This window comes from Eptatretus burgeri, chromosome 3 (genome assembly GCF_056783735.1).
Source record: "Eptatretus burgeri isolate ZD-2024b chromosome 3, Ebu_testis_v1, whole genome shotgun sequence".
NCBI lineage: Eukaryota > Metazoa > Chordata > Myxini > Myxiniformes > Myxinidae > Eptatretus > Eptatretus burgeri.
In genome coordinates this window covers 63,475,072-63,491,496 of record NC_140963.1, presented here as the reverse complement: position 1 = coordinate 63,491,496, position 16,425 = coordinate 63,475,072, and the positions used below count along the sequence as shown (strand labels likewise).

The 16,425-nt window shown below is 42.6% G+C and overlaps 1 protein-coding gene across 1 annotated transcript in view; it reads right to left on the bottom strand.

The window, feature by feature from the left end:
- Positions 1 to 16,425, bottom strand: part of RNF113A (ring finger protein 113A) — a 94,978-nt gene that overhangs the window by 31,552 nt on the left and 47,001 nt on the right. The window contains exons 4-6 of the mRNA XM_085873765.1: positions 16,181 to 16,288; positions 15,397 to 15,506; positions 351 to 457 (exon numbers count right to left, since the gene is read on the bottom strand). Of these exons, the coding sequence (XP_085729891.1) occupies positions 351 to 457; positions 15,397 to 15,506; positions 16,181 to 16,288 (325 nt within the window). The remainder of the gene's footprint in view (positions 1 to 350; positions 458 to 15,396; positions 15,507 to 16,180; positions 16,289 to 16,425) is intronic.

Genomic DNA, 16,425 nt, shown 5'->3' with positions numbered 1-16,425 from the left:
GGGGGGTTTTTTTTGCACTTCCGGACTGGTTTCCTATACCCTGGGAAATTGGATATCGGAGCCAACATCACTAATAAATGTATGGGTGGGGTCCAAAGTTGGATCTGCAAAAAAAAAGGATGTCATTTCCTCATTATTCAGTTTTGTGGTTCAATTCCATCTACGTCAGTTGTTTTTATTACGTCAAGAAACATCGTGCAGTGATGGGATGGCTGTGCTCGTTTGAGTTTTTAGCATTGACAGCATTTACTATTTCTTTTTATGCTTTATGTCCTTCGAGATTTTCAAATGTTTACTAAAATATAAAAAACAAACCTTTAAAAAATTAAATGTTTGAATGAGTAGCTTACCACCAAACCCACAAAATCCAGTCTCCTTGAAATCCTTGCACAAGTCTGGCTGGTAATCCCAGCGTACCGTTGCACGAAGATGCTCCGGAGCTCGAATAGGGCCTTTTCTGGCATTGGCACAAACAACAATGATTTTTGTCAATTCCTTGTCACTGTAAAAATGCAACTAACGTTGCAGCAAGTATTAAAATGGGCATCAAATATGACAAACTAAAAGGACACTCGGTAGAGCGCATACCTCCGCCCAGATTAAGATTCGGATCTTCACCAAAATCGCATCAATTCTTCCTCGTCACACACCCAACCTGCCCACCAAGTTTCGTCCAAATCCCGACGACATTCTCAATTTAATTCTTCACTCACATCGGGTGATCAATCAGATATATGAAGTTTAAGCTTTTGCGGATAATGATTTTGATTCAACCAACTGTGGCTGAATATCACTTCACAGATGATGACAGTTGGAACTGCTGCTAAGGTCAATTCTGCAGTTTAAATTTTGGAATTTGGCTTAGGTTAAGAGATTTGAGAGCTTATCACATGTGTGGAAATGAAATAAAGCATGAAAACTGTCGTATCCGGGTGTTCATAAGCATTGCGATGTATTCAGTGATTCGTAGGTGTGAAGATGAGGCATGCCATGATTCGTTGCAGTGTCTTCCAAGTCAAGGCATTGTTGAGCAAGGCCTTAAATAAGGCCGTTAATTATCTTCAAAAGGAGTGTTTAAATTAACCCAAACACCCAATTGTCATTCAAGCGCTCTCTTGAAGTTGCCTTAGTATGCAGGTAAAGATTCAGGCCATTAGGTTTCATGGCTTTGGAGTTATGAAGGAGAAGCACACACTGACGGACTGACTGACACTTATTATAGACGAGCAAATACAACCTGTCTCTTCGCTGATGGGGATATAAAGGGGGGGGGGAGAGGGAGGGAGAGAGAGGAGGCAGTAGAGGGAGAGAGGAGGGAGGAAGAGGGGAGGAAGGGGGGAGAGCAGGGAGGGGGTGAGGAAGTGGGGAGCTAGCAAGGGGGAAGAGTAATGAAGAGTGACGCTTCACCAAACATCGCTGTACATCCTGGGAGGGGGTGGAGCGAGGAGGATGGGGGAGAGAGGAGGGGGGAGTGGGGAGGGGGTTTAGGAGGAGGTAAGCGTGAGGTGAGGGTTTCTGGACTGGCATTTATTTATTTTATTTTTGTACACATTGTCGAGGCTCGTATAAGAGCTGAAATTGTTGAGGCACCTCAACAATTTATTTTGGTAGGGGGACTGGAGGGGGAAATGTGGGGAAGTGTTCTCGACTTGCATTTGGTGGTGGGACTTGTGTAGAAGTTGGGGGTGGGGGGTGGGGGTGGGTAGCACAGGAATTATCGAAATCTTCTTCTTCTTCTTCTTCTTTCGGCTGCTCCCTCGGGGTCGCCACAGCGGATCATCCGTCTGATCCGCATAGTGATTTGGCACATGTTTTACGCCGGATGCCCTTCCTGACGCAACCCTGGTCGCCTCTTACGACACAGGGATATGTTACACCTATTTTAACCGGGGTATACACCGGCCCAGTACACTGGTACTCATTTCGCCAACCTCGGAAGGATGACAGGCTGAGTCAACCCCCTGGTGTATTAATTCAGTGGCACAACGGGGTGAGGATGAAGATGGTGATGATGATGATGATGATGATGATGATGATGATGATGATGATGATGGAGGAGGATATGTATTAACATGAAGGATTATACAAATCATGTATATTGTGATTATTGTCGCATTTGTATACATTAAACGTAGTTATTATTCCACTTGCTTTTTCTACTAAACTAAACTCACCCCCTAATTTTGTAATAGTCCTCTCTTGTTGAAGTTCAGGGAAAACATTTTTTTTTTACTCCATTGATTCCATCATGGTGCTTTCTTTCCTTGAAATGGAGCATTCCCTCTGCACTGTTTATCACCACTCGAGTCGATACCCCACCTTCGGGTGCCCCGTCTTGAAAGATCGTGAACCCAGATCGGTCGTTTGGGGCCCCATGCAATTGCATGGGTTGCATGGCCCTCATGCTGCCTCTACCCGGGGCCCACGTCGAGCTCGGGGGGGCCACTTTGAGCTTGGGACCCTGGACACGGGCCCTGCGTTAATCCGCCACTGTGTTTGAAAGTGCCAAGAAGATGATTTGTATTCTACAGTGTTGAAGTACATAATTCAATTGAAATAAAATACAAGTTTTAAAGGCTGTAGAAAAAAAAGTTTTCCCTAAAGTTTACCGCATCGTCTTTTACACCACCTTATTCAACACGTTAAATTCATTCTTTGTACCTGTCTTTTGTGTCCTTTATGACGTCTCTAAAAACAGCAAGTTTCCTGTTTGGAATGATTCTCAATTTTATTTGACTGACAGACAGACTAAGAAAATTACCATACTTCTCTCTGCGCATGAGCGATCAGGACGAGATTTCAAACAACTTGCAAAATTCAGAGCCGAAATACTCCTAACCGAAGGTTCATGTTCCTATTCGTGTTCTATAGTGTTCAAAATATAACATTCCATTGAAATGTAGTAGTTTCTCGATCTCATACTGATGTCTGCAGGATGGGGGGGGTGGGGGGGTGGAAGAAACAGGGAGAACAAGCACTTACAAATAGACAATGACACAACAAGGCAACTAAAACAATTTCTGCAAGTCCCTCACATTTTATCACCAGCTCAAACCGTTAACCTATCCGGGCCCACTTTCACACTGTCTGAGACAGGAGAGAGACCTCAAGGCAGAATAAACCTTCCGTGGGAAATGCTTGTGCAAGGTGGTGTCGGTAATGGTGCCGGCAGTTCCAGCAGGATATGGCACCGTGGGATCCTCACAGCCGACCTTGATGCTCCATTCAAAGTTTGTAATATTGATACATGCTGCAACCGCGACCCAATGAGCTACTTTGCGAGCCACCAATCTTTTTACAATTTCTGGTGAAAGATACCCAGGATCGTAATCTCAGAAAGCCCTCAAAATCTCTCCTCATTCCAAATGTCTGAGTCAGTCTTCGTCTCTGTTTGTCTCTCCTTTCTGTGCTGCTTTTTATTCACCTCCTCCTGACCTGCGCCGCACGCCGATTGGTTGAGTGCCACTTTCGAGAAGTTTCCTCGTGCCTGAGACATCCTCGTTGCAGCACGGTCAGGGAGGGTTCATGCTCTCCCCCTTCGCAAATTTTCACCTTCTCTGAAGGAGTTTGCTAAAAGGTGCACAAGACTTCGTTCCCATCATGCGTAAGGAAACCAATTTGTAAAGCAAACACTCGGACAGATAACTACTGGGAAAACGATTCAAAGGATTAGGGGGATGGGATGATGGGATTTATAGACACATGACCAAAGGGTAGTGAAATTTTAAGTCATTGCGAACATGCCTCAAACACATGCTCCACCATTTTACACAGAAATAAAATACATGCCAAACATTTATGAGTGGAATAACTAGTCTTCCTTTCCCTCTTTACCCTCATATGGCTGTTTCCACAACAATATATTGTCACCTAACCAACTCATCCACCAAGTTTGGCCATAGCACATCCACAACTTTTTGAAATATCATGCTATGTATCGTTGTTGGTCCAATCTCTCAAGTATGAAGAACTATCCGGGGCACCCAGCATTGCTCGGTGCTGCTCTCATCTGGTTGGCATTTTAAAGAAATCAAGTTTTGGTGTTTTTTTTCTATTTTTTTGTGGAGGGCCTAAAACACTTCCCTCCACCCACGAAGGAATGGGGTCAGGGATCATTAAATATTACCTTTCATATAGCTACAAAGGCTCAGGGACTACAGGGTGATTAAAAAAAAAAAAATCTAACTTTTATGTCAAACTTTTCAAAAAATATTGTTACGGTTCTGTGAAATTGGCACTCCCCCAAGGCAATGGCACACAACATAGAGCAGGTCCCAAGACAGTGATTTAATTCGTGTTTGTTTTAGATAGCCCTTCCCTTATGTGTAATGGGTTTATGCGACAATATGCGTTGTGTGGGCTTTAGGTAGTGTTTTTCTTCAGCCATCTTTCATTATTTCCAAAATTTTACTTTGCTGTACACGACCTTTCATACATCACCACAAAGCCTTAATAAAAATCACAACACCATTGAACCACAACCCAGGCTCGCTTACCTTCGCCATTAACAGCCACAACGAATGACCAACCACATCCATCATGAATCACCACACTACAACTGCTATGCTAAACCACTGTTGCCATTGCTCAACCATCACCACCGAAGTTCACCACTACCCTCTGGACTGGCAGGAGACGGGGGAGCTGATGCACCATAGTAGATACTCGGATCGGGACGTTCTGGCATGTAACTTGAGGTGCAAGTGTGTACTGCATTTCATTTGATTGACATCATATGGATACCCCTCGTGCTCGGCTCAATTACGGCCCTCATTTGGTGTCCAGCACATGTTCGTGTCTGGAGAACGCAATCGAATACCCCGGCGCCATGTTAATGTAAGAGCTCAAGCACGTGGGGGAGTTCAGGGCGAGTGAAGCCATTTCCGCTGCCGAATCCTCGCATGGGCGGAGCTAGCGCCGGGGTAATCATCCGTATGCCAATGGGGGCACTTGGAAACACCCATCACCCCATTTAATCCGATGTTAAACAACTACCAAAATCACGAATCACTGCTCACCTTCACTCTTTCATTCCTCTTTTTTCCTGCCTTTGGAATAAACTCCCTCACTCTATTCAATCCCATTCTTCCCTCCAGGCCTTCAAAACAACTGTTTACCACCACCTCTTATCATGCTCCATCCAAATCCTCGATCTTTTCTACCCCCGTTAATCCATCCCAAGCCCACCTGCTTCAAATTCCCTGCTTTCCTTCCTGAAAGTCCCTGTAATGTCCATCTTGTATTCCCCATGTTCCCAGCTCCATCCCTCTCCCTTCCACAGATCTCCTAATGTCTCTGTTCCCCACTGTTTTGTCCTTCCTACTCCCACCCCTCTTGTCTCATGCCCCCCTTGCTGTGTGTTGTGTGTTAGCTCTCATACGAGCCTCAACAAGGTATACAAAAAAAAAAAACTCCTCCGCTGGGGGATTATAAAACGCAAGATTCCATGCAGAAAGTAAGTCAGTCAGTTGGTTTTGGTGGTCACAGGTCGGAGGACAAAGGAGCTTGGAGGAGCGTTGGAGCAAGTGAGCGGAACGGAGTCTATAACCAAGTGGAGGAGCCAGACCCCAGACCACTGCAGTTTTAGACACGACACATACACTTCACTTGAGGAATATCTTCTCACATGTTCTTTGCTATATTTTCAATCCCACTTGATCCACGTCTTTACACCTTCCTCTCCAGACTTCACCTGCACATCACCACACCTCCCCTGACCACACCTGTTTTCCTTCCCCCCTTCCCCCTTCCTCCTGACTGTGTTTCCATTGGTCTGTCGACTGTGCCTGGTAAAGAGAGGTCACCAACGCCTCTTAACTTTCTCTTTCTGGACTTTCTAACTTCCTTGGGGAATGATTCTGATGGCACCCTGTTTTGTTAGCATACGATTGTCGAGGTTTTAGGATTGGGTTAACTCTGCACGGTGTCTCTTGTGTTTGTAAAGAATTGCATTTCTTTTGCCGCACCTCACCAATCCTCGCTTTCCCTTGCTGTACGTATTTTGTGTGTAATAAATCCCCTGCCTCTTGTACACATACCTTTCCTCACCCTTGCTGCAAGTACATAATTTGTTATCATAAATGTACCCAGTCATAGTGTATTTTCCTCCATTGGCTGGCATAATCTGCAAGTAGTGTCAGCCAGGAAGTTCAACCCCACATGATTTGCACTTGTTAGCCAGCGCACACTCACTGTATCGCTCGGCAGTAATCCGGGTACGCAGTGAGGGCAGCTGTCCAAACTCGCTTGGTGCGGCCGTCCAAAGGTAAGGTATCCATGTGAAGTAGGGACACCCTGCTAGGATTGGTAGTACCAATCGGCGTTTTTGGTTGCTTCACAACCCGATGGGCCACAGAGTAATCTGCGACTGGTGGCCTCAGGACTGGGAGTTCTGGAGGAACCTGAACGATTCCCCTCGTGGCGAACCTCAAAGCCTGAGCGGTCACAATATTTTTCGTCTAAAACACTCCTCGGCACTCACTGATGAAGCTATGAAAGTTTGACGAACATCCGTTTGGCCATCTCTGAGAAAAATGGCGACAGACAGACAAACATCTCTTGTAGTATCGATCACAAAAAGAAAAAAAGATCTCCAATCCGGATCCAGTTTATATCATTTTGGCCCATTCCCTCAATGGTGAAGAATCACTTTAAGACTTTTAGGATCCAGATCCGGATCTTCACCAAAATCTAAACAATATGTTGTTGGGACATAAGCAACCTGTCCACTAAGTTTTGTCCAAATCTATCCATAACTTTTTGAGATATCCTGCTCACAGACAGACAAACAGAAAAGACAGGGGTGAAAACATAACCTCCGTACACCTTCAGTTGAGGAGGTAACCATTAAGACCCAATCATGTTTCTCAGCCATAATAGTGTGTGTGTGTGTGTGTGTGTGTGTGTGTGTGTGTGTGTGTGTGTGTGTGTGTGTGTGTGTGTGTGTGTGTGTGTGTGTGTGTGTGTGTGTGTGTGTGTGTGTGTGTGTGTGTGTGTGTGTGTGTGTGTGTGTGTGTGTGTGTGTGTGTGTGTGTGTGTGTGTCAGAGATGTCAACAAGTCACTTCAGCCAGGTCTAAAGTCACCGTAAGGTTACTTCAACTTTTGTAAAGTTCCACATTTAGTGATAAACCTTGTGGAGTACAAGCTATTAGTGAATTAAGTAAGACACAGAGCTTCATTTATTGCAATGCATGTTCTGAAAAGCTGTTCAAATCAAGTTTTTGTTTGTCAACTTCTTACAGTGGACATTTTTGCCTTGTTCCCAGCAAAAGTAAATTTATGTTAAATTTATTTCTCATATCTCATACTAACATATGTACATAAGACTAGTCAGTAAACTCAGCTTATGTTTAAATGGTTTACACGTAGAATCAAAGCATTCAAGGGAGAACTGGAAAGGAGATTTTAATAATTTACTTGTGTATTTAAGCCTCTCCCTCCAGCATAGGGGAAGGTTTATTGCTGTTGTAGGGTTTGTTTCCACAATTGGTGCCCCCAATTTTTATGCTACCACAGATTTTCTTCAACCCTGACGAGTCCAAAACCACCATTTATAAAAATAAAAATAAATCTTCCTGCACTCCAAACACTCCAAATTTCCAAACTGTATCAATTTTCTGAGCTGTATCACAGAGCTGGCTGGGACTTTCGGAATGAAATTTAGCATCACTAATCTGTTTATAAATTATGTGATGTTGGCCTAATTTTTAAGGTCATGACCTAATTATAAACATTTTTCACCATAAGTCGAATTAAGTTTGTCCGATCAGAGCTAAATTGCCCTCTCTAGATAGATAGCCAAGAGCAAGACGCATTTTAGCTTAAATTTACATCGTACCCCTCCGGGTTAAAGGTTAAGATCTTAAACCCCTGAGAGTACTAAATCACCATTTAGGTTTTTAGATCCTCGTGGAGGATCTCCAAGTCTTACTCATGTTGTTGTTCTTGTAGACTTTTTTGTTTCACAGCCTACAGTTTTCATCAAAACTTCCTGAAACTTGGCATGTATATGTAAAAATATCCTGCACAGACAGTAACCATCTGCGATTTTGAAAATTCCTCCAAGAAAAAAAAGTTATGACGTCAAAATATCTACGCTAATGGAAATCGCCTAAAAAAAACTTATCTCAAACTAGGCAAGCTTTTTGAATTCTGTTTGCGGGAATCGAACAGGGCATTAGCAGAGATGAATTACCGCACATATGATGCATCACTATGATGTCATATCATTTTTTATGACGTCATTCCTATTTTTTGACATTTTTTGTTTCACAACCCAGAGTTTTCATCGGATCTTCGTGAAACTTGCCATGTATACGCAGAAAGCCCACGCGCAGGCAGTAACCATCTCCGATTTTGGAAATTCTTCCGAGAAAAAAAGTTGACGTCATAATATCGCCGCTAATGGAAATCGCTTACACCATTATCTCTGAAACGAGGCAAGCTGTTTGAATTTTGTTTGCGGGAATCAAGCCAGGCATTAGCACAGATAATTTATCGCAAACCGGATACATCACAATGACGTCATATTCGTTTTTATGACGTCATCATTAAGAGGATGAGGATCTTAGCTCACTGGAGCTTGTTCATCTTTTTCTAGCAAATTCTGAGCTGTATCTCGGATCTGGATGAGACTTTCGGAATGAAAATTTTCATCAAAAATCGGAATAAAAAGTTTGTGGGGTTGAGATAAAAATTTTTTACCATGACCATATTTTTAAGGTCATGACCGCATTAAAGATAGTTTAACATTTTTCACCATAACTTAAATAAGGTTTGTCTAATCAGAAGGAAATTGCCCTTTTTAGATAGCCTAGAGCAGGGCACATTTACACTTAATTTCCATCATACCCCTCTGAGGTGAAGGTCAAGGTCAAATGGCAGTCTTAAAAAAAATTTTAAATCCCTTTTTTGTCATCACTCAATTTTACCAATGCGGAATCTCAAAGACCACTTGGCGTTCCAAGATATTCTTACAACATAACCTTCAACATAGCGTACCTTCACTGAAGTTGAGCATCTGATATTTGATTTGTGCTTGACCTCAATTTTTCATTTTGTGACCCAATTAACAAAAAAACACCTTTTTGATCATAACTTGAATAATTTTACTCAGATTTTCACGATGTTGAGTTTTACGGATAAATTGAAGATGGGGACGCATTTTCCTAATTTACAATCTATCTCTAAATGTTGAAGGCCAAGGTCATACGGTGGTCTGAAAAAATATGGCTATCATTTGATCACGGGTCAAATGGTCAAGTTTCCCCCAGCACAAACATTAATGGTTTGCCTTTGAATAAAGTTGTTTCACACGTGGCCATGTTGGTAAAGGCGCTGTCACACCTTGACGATTTAGCCAGCAATGGCAACGTATAAAAATATATGTAAAACGTTGGCGTACACTGAAATTTTGATGTTTTTTAAAAAAGCTTTGGTCGTATTCATAACGTGTTGGTCGTATGCATAACATATTAGTAACGGGCACAGAACGTTTCGTTGTCTTATAGATAACTTATACCAACGAATGCTTAGCCTGTTGTCGCGTTCACAACCTATGCCCAATGATAGTTTAACTTAGGCATAGCGCGCTGCACTTATCGCCGACAAACTTGTGGCGTAGCCTGTTAAAAACCTGCCGCACGCCGATTTAAATCATAACCGCCTGAGAATTGGAAGTGTCAACATCGCAGTCACACCTTGACGATTTAGCCAGCGTATGCCGATTTATGAAAAATGTGTCTAAAACGCTGGCACACGTCGAATACGGTATGGGTAAGTTGTGTATACGTTAAGAGCACGCTGAAAAACGATGAAGTATGCTGTCATATCTCGTGGTACGTCGAGTACGTCGTGAAATTTCAAGCATGCTGAAAATTTTACGACGTACTCTCCGTATGGCTCACACGTTCCGCAATGCTGGGACTAAGTTGTAGGCACGGTATGCAATCGTTGACACACGTCTACACAAGTTCCTTGTAAGTTACTCATAAGTCGAAACATGTCGAGGTAATGTTTAGTATACCCAGAACTTATTTTCTCCGTTAAGGCACATTTTCTTTTTTCCTCCTTGGCTCCGTGAAGGCGCGTGACGAAATATCTGAAGTTGTTGTTGTTGTTGTTGTTGTTGTTGTTGTTTTTATTATTATTATTATTTTTAGTCTATCACGAATTTTAAAATATATTCGGACATTTGCTTTTAAGTTTCGACGTCGACGTGACAATATCCTCAAACAGAAAATATTCACAGAGGAGGAACTAAGAATAAGACATGAGCAAACTGAAGAGGCAATCGGACGTGACATAACGGCACGTGACGAAATATCGGAAGTTATTGTTTTTTTTTAAACGCTGCCAATACGCCATTATACGGTAGCTGTAAATTAGAAACACGTTCAGTAAGTTCTGTGGTCGTCCGGAAGACGTCAATCAAATACGTCTACAAACGTCAATATTAGCGTTGGAGGAACGTTACACATAGCTTCAAAGCACGTTACTCATAGGTTATAAATAAGTTTTGGGTACGCTAAGCATTACCTCGACGTGTTTCGACTTATGAGTAACTTACAAGTAACGTGCCTCGACGTGTCAACAATCGCATAACGTGCCTCGACGTGTGTGCAACGATCGTGTAACGTGCCTACAACACGTTACTCATAGGTTATAAATAAGTTTCGGGTACGCTAATCATTACCTCGACGTGTTTCGACTTATGAGTAACTTACAAGTAACGTGTGTCGACGTGTGTCAACGATCGCATAACGTGCCTACAACTTATGGCCAGCGTAGCGGAACGTGTGAGTCATACGCTGGCATACGTCGTAAAAATTCAAGCATGCTAAAATTTGAGGACAACCGCAAAGTACAACGATGAAAGCCAGCGAACTATGACGTATGGAAGTGTTTTTCAGCGTGCTCTTAATGTTATCAAAACTTACCCATAACGTATTCAACGTGTGCCAGCGTTTCAGACAAATTTTTCATAAGTCGGCATACGCTGGCTAAATCGTCAAGGTGTGACAGGGCCTTAAGATTGGTGATTGCCACTTGAAAGGGCATGCTGTGGACACACTTGACACTCCCTTCAACCTTAGTGGTGAACGGTTTGTGACCCAGCAGCCGTGAACATATATATGTCATCATTGACCGAACCACAAACACACAAACAAGCAAACATGCAAACACACACACCGGTTCATGAATTATAGTCAGGATAACAATTGGTTCACGAAAAAATATTTTCACGAAAAAAATAAGTGACCACGACATTCGTTATTGTTGTGTGTCTGTCTGTCTGTCTGTCTGTCCCGAGCATAGCTCCGTGGGTTTTGATCCAATCCTGATAAAATTTTGGTGGGAGGTTTATATCATGATCTCGTTGTGTTTTTCTGAGAATGGGCGTGGTGCGCCCATTATGGGCGGAGCCACGCCCACAAAATGTGTTGTTAGGGGATAGTCGATTTCAATTTGCATCTTCTCCTAGGAGGTTTGTCGAATGTGACAGGGGTTTCGGTATTTGGTTAGCCCAATGGCATCTGCATAGCCCCACGGAGCTCGATTTTTCATTTTCGTCCCAAGGTCAAGGTCGCAAGGTCACGAACTTAGAAAATTGCGAATTTTGACGTAAAAAATTCTCTTCTCCGAGGGGTTTGTCGAATTTGGCTGGGGTTTCAGTATTTGGTGAGCCCAATGGCACCTGCATAGCCCCACGGAGCTCGATTTTCCATTTTCGTCCCAAGGTCAAGGTCACAAGGTCACAAACTTAGAAAATTGCGAATTGTGTTTTTAGGGGGTAGCCGATTTCAATTTGCATCTTCTCCGAGGGGGTTTGTCGAATCTGGCAGGGGTTTCGGTGTTTGGTTAGCCCAATAGCACCTGCATAGCCCCATGGAGCTCAATTTTTCATTTTTCTCCCAAGGTCAAGGTCACAAGGTCATGAACTTAGAAAATTTCGAATTTTTCATAAAAATCATACGACCGCCTAAACTTTGAGAGCTCGGATGACAATATTTTTTATGCATAATCTTGAGGTCATTCCCCACCTTAAGTCTTCAAACCATTTTGCTCTATCTCGAACACCTTGCGCTCACTTCAAGTTTGTTTTTACGCTGATTTCATCAAAGTATGGATAATCTGAGGAGTGTGAAATGCCATATAGCCTATATGACGTTGTATTTCTCCTGGAATGTTGCAGAGGAAGTTTTGCACCAAAGGTCATAATCCTTGACCTTTGACCTTTAAAGTTCACAAAGGTCAAATTTTCAAAGTTGTGGGAATCGAACCGGGTTTTCGACCTTCTTCGACGAACGAACTCCAATAAGCTATAGCACGTATCCTGTTTCCTTATTTTAACGTCCACAACATTGTTTTGTGACCTTTAAAGGTTATGCAAAGGTCAAATTTTTAAAGTTGTTGAATGAAACCGGGTTTTCAACATTTTGCAGCTAATAACCCGTCACTCGTACCACATCATGTTGATCATTTTTATAGCTTGGTCAAACATTATCACATTGTCTCATCCTTGACTTCTGAAACAATCTACATCGTCAAATACCGCTCGTGAACCATCGTCGTCTTCAGACTTGTCATGTGTTTATTATTGTAAATTAAAAGTCTGTATAAATGCATGTAAAACAAACTGCTTTAGTAAATAACAAGAACAGTCATTTTATAGTATCCGTCAATATTTTGTGTCTGCCCTTTGCCATCTTTAGTGCCATCATTCTTTAACCCATGCTTCCTGTATACGACTTAAGCATTCTCAAGAATATTGTGCCAAATATCCTGAAGTATACATTATAGTACATCCCACAGCTCCATAAGGTTAGTTGGGTTCCTCTTGGTCTTTTCTGTTTTCAGGTAATCCCACATGGCCTTGATGGGACTCAGATCCAGACTCTAATTTATTGCTTCCTTGAAATGTTAATTTAAAAGCATTACTGTTCAATAATTTATATTCATCTGCCCGCGTAACCCCTTCGGGCATGTTTTGCTGGACAAAATTTCAAGAGATAATTCTCGTTTTTTTTATAATCCGTAGGTTTAGTACTGTTTCAGAAAAAAATCCCCAGTCCTTGGTTGTGGGGAAATAAAATCCCAGGTCATTGAAAATCGAGGGAGTCGATCATTTGGATCGATGTGTGGACGCAGTACTTCCACATATGAAAATCTCATTTCCAGGAAATATTACCCCTTTATATAGTTCGATTGGCTGTTTTTGTGCATTAGTAGGCCTAACGAGGAAGTTTCAGTGGTTTCCTGCATTTGGATTTCACTCAGAATAGGAAATTACAAAATTTATTTGAGGAAATCACATGTTAGTTGAGTGGAAGCACTGGGGCAAAGCGAAACTAATTTTTGGAATTCCCAGAAAAAAGGGGAAGTGACAGCAGGGCACACGTGCTGGTTTGAGTCGTGTTTTATGAGAATTTTGATGTTTTTGCGCAGTTTGTTAGTGGAATCATCACGGTATGGATGAGGACAGTCGCGAGGTGTCAGTGTGCGTCATTTGTCGCGAATCATTGAGTGACGGCAGGGCAAAACTGTTCAAAAAAGGCCTCTAGAGTCTGATTCAGGCATCTGTGGTTCGCGGTGACGAGGTATTGATGACCAGTGATCTGCAAGGAGCGGAGCCAGGTACAAAATTTGTCCACCCAGAATGTCGGAAAAGGTACACTGATAAATGAAGGTTAGAATGTAGCGACCAGTGTGCGTCTGAAAACGATGCGAAGCTACTACGGTCGGGGGAAGATTCTTTCCAATGGAAGGGGAATTGTTTCTTGTGTGGTGAGGTGGCCCTGGATAATTGCCATCCAAATCGGACTGAAATTTATGAAGTGCGCACGCTGGAGTTAAGAGAACGGTTCATGAAACTGTGTGAAGAAAGGGAACACCCTTGGAATGACAATGCCAGAAACAAGCTACATGGTTGCCATGATCTCGTTGCCGTTGAGGCGCGGTATCATAGTCGATGTTTGGTGTCCTTTTCACGTGAAACTGGAACATCCGCATCTACTGCGGGGCGACCAAAAGATGAAGGAAGACACAAACATTTTTGTTTTACTGCTGCATCACTGGGAACAGGTCATGGCTCCGGTTTACTTACAGAGGGCAGGCAGAAAGGCGAAAAACGAAGTGAGGAAATTGTACAGTATTGAAGACGCCTGTGAGATCATTACACCCGCCCAGAAGGACAACCTACTTTTCATTCACGCTTGGACAGGGTGCAACACCACGTCAGCGTGCTACGGTCAAAGAAAAGTACCACTCTTCAAAAAGCTGCCGAAATCTGTCAAGATACAAAAGCTCTCAGGAATCATCAGCTACCGTACAAGCACGAAAGGAGAAACAGGTGACGCAGGGGTTCGTTTGTTTTGTGTTCTGTTCGATGGTGGTGACCGCCACGACCTAACTCACCTGAGACACGTCAAACTCCAGAACATGATCGCTACGTGTTCAAAGCTGGAACCTCAGAAGTTGCCTCCGACAAATCGAGCCGCTCATTTTCACGCTCTTCGTGTACATATACAGATTATAGCATGGTCAGAGCTGGATGGTGTACTGAATCCCCTCGACTTCGGATGGGAAAAAGGCAAAAACGGCCTTCAACCAATCCAGACTGATTTACCGCCGGCTCCTGAAGACATTCTGAAATTTGTCCGTTGCAAATGCAAAAGCACGACGAACAGATGTGGAAGCAATCAGTGTTCATGGAGGAAAAATGGACTGAAATGTGTTGTGTGTGGTGGATGCCACTGACGTGGTGAAGACTGTGAGAATCGCGAATTTGTCGACACAGGGGACGATCGTGATGAGTCTGAACTAGAGAGCAGACCCCATGCTGCACGTTCTGATGTGTATTGTGGTTTTTGTGAGTCATTAAAAATTCGATTGTGCTGGATAATACAGTCTTGGCTTTTTACATCTATGAATTTCCATATCATGCACTGCCATCTTGGATGTTTGTCACTTGAGCATAGAACAAAACCAATGAGGTTTCACAATATGGTTGTGACATCTCTTCACTATGTGCAGGTGAAATTCCATTGCAATTGAATCATAGAAAACACTACAATATTCAGAATTGCTACCCCTACGTGTGTGTAGTGAGTGTGTGTACGTGTGAGCATATTTCCAAATAAGTTTTAAAAAAACGTTTCTTTGACACAATCCAAACAAATCCATGGCCTATGCCCTTTAGTGTGACCAAATAGCCTTCTCTCGTTCCTGTGCTCCCGGTTGTATTCAGCATCACCGGCTCATGCTGTTGTTGTTTGTCATAGTGTTGTACTCTTATGGTCGGAAAATTAAACATAATGATCAAAAACCAAGTGTAGTAGTTATGAGCATTAAAGTACAATTTACTTTCAGATGTCAAAACAATGCAAATTGCTCACCTGACCATTCCAGAAGAAGCATTTCCCATTGCGGTTTCTTTTGGTTTTACAAACTTTGTGTAGTTGTTTATGCCCCGATAAACGTGGTCAATTTCCTTCCCTTTTAGGTTCTGAAAGACATAACCAGTGGAGTAAAATAAGTTGTTTCAGAACATCACTTCAAACAAATATCCAAATGTCAATGAGAACTTGATTTAGAAAATATTTTCACACACCAAGAAACAATCAAGCATTCTAACATTAAGCCACATTTATAACAAACAGATTTATACAAAAATATGTATTTTTTCAATAAACTGTCCATTGTGTTTAATGGACATGCTGGGTTTCTCAAACCTTCAAGCTGATTATGCTGGTAAAATGGAAGTTTTCAGATTATTTGTTGCAGCACGCCTCAATTGCTTCGGTCAGTACTGTACCTCGTCAACAGCGAAATGTCGGCGCAGCAGGTATGATTTGTTGACACAGATAACCACTGGGGATGACATCCAGACTACACGATAGTGACACAATTGCTGGAGGTCACAGTTATGAATGGTGGTCAACACAACACAACCCTTGTGCCATGTTCTGGAACCAATCAGATGAGTACATGTGCAGGAACAAATGTGCAAAGAAAGGCTTCAGATCTAAACCCGTGGGTATCCCCACTGTCTGCTGGAATATCCTGTTACTAAATGTAAAGTAGGCATTGCTCAAGAGAAATCCAATACTTTAAGTTAGTTTTTGAAAAACTGCATGAAACGCACACACGCGCTCGTGCATGTACACAAACACCCCCTACCTCCTGGATAATCTGGCTCCTCTCAAAAATCGCTTGAGCATCTCTTTCTTTCTCCGTATCCAATTGATATGTTGCTGTTGCTCCCATGTCTTCTGGTCCACTGGGTTTCTGCCACAGACACAAAATAATCAGCACGATCAGATTGCAGGGCATTATCTCAAAGTGATTCAACATCAAAACAATACAAAACTAGAGGGGGAGCACTCGGGAGAGTGCAAAACCTCTGCCGCCAATACTGCTGGGTC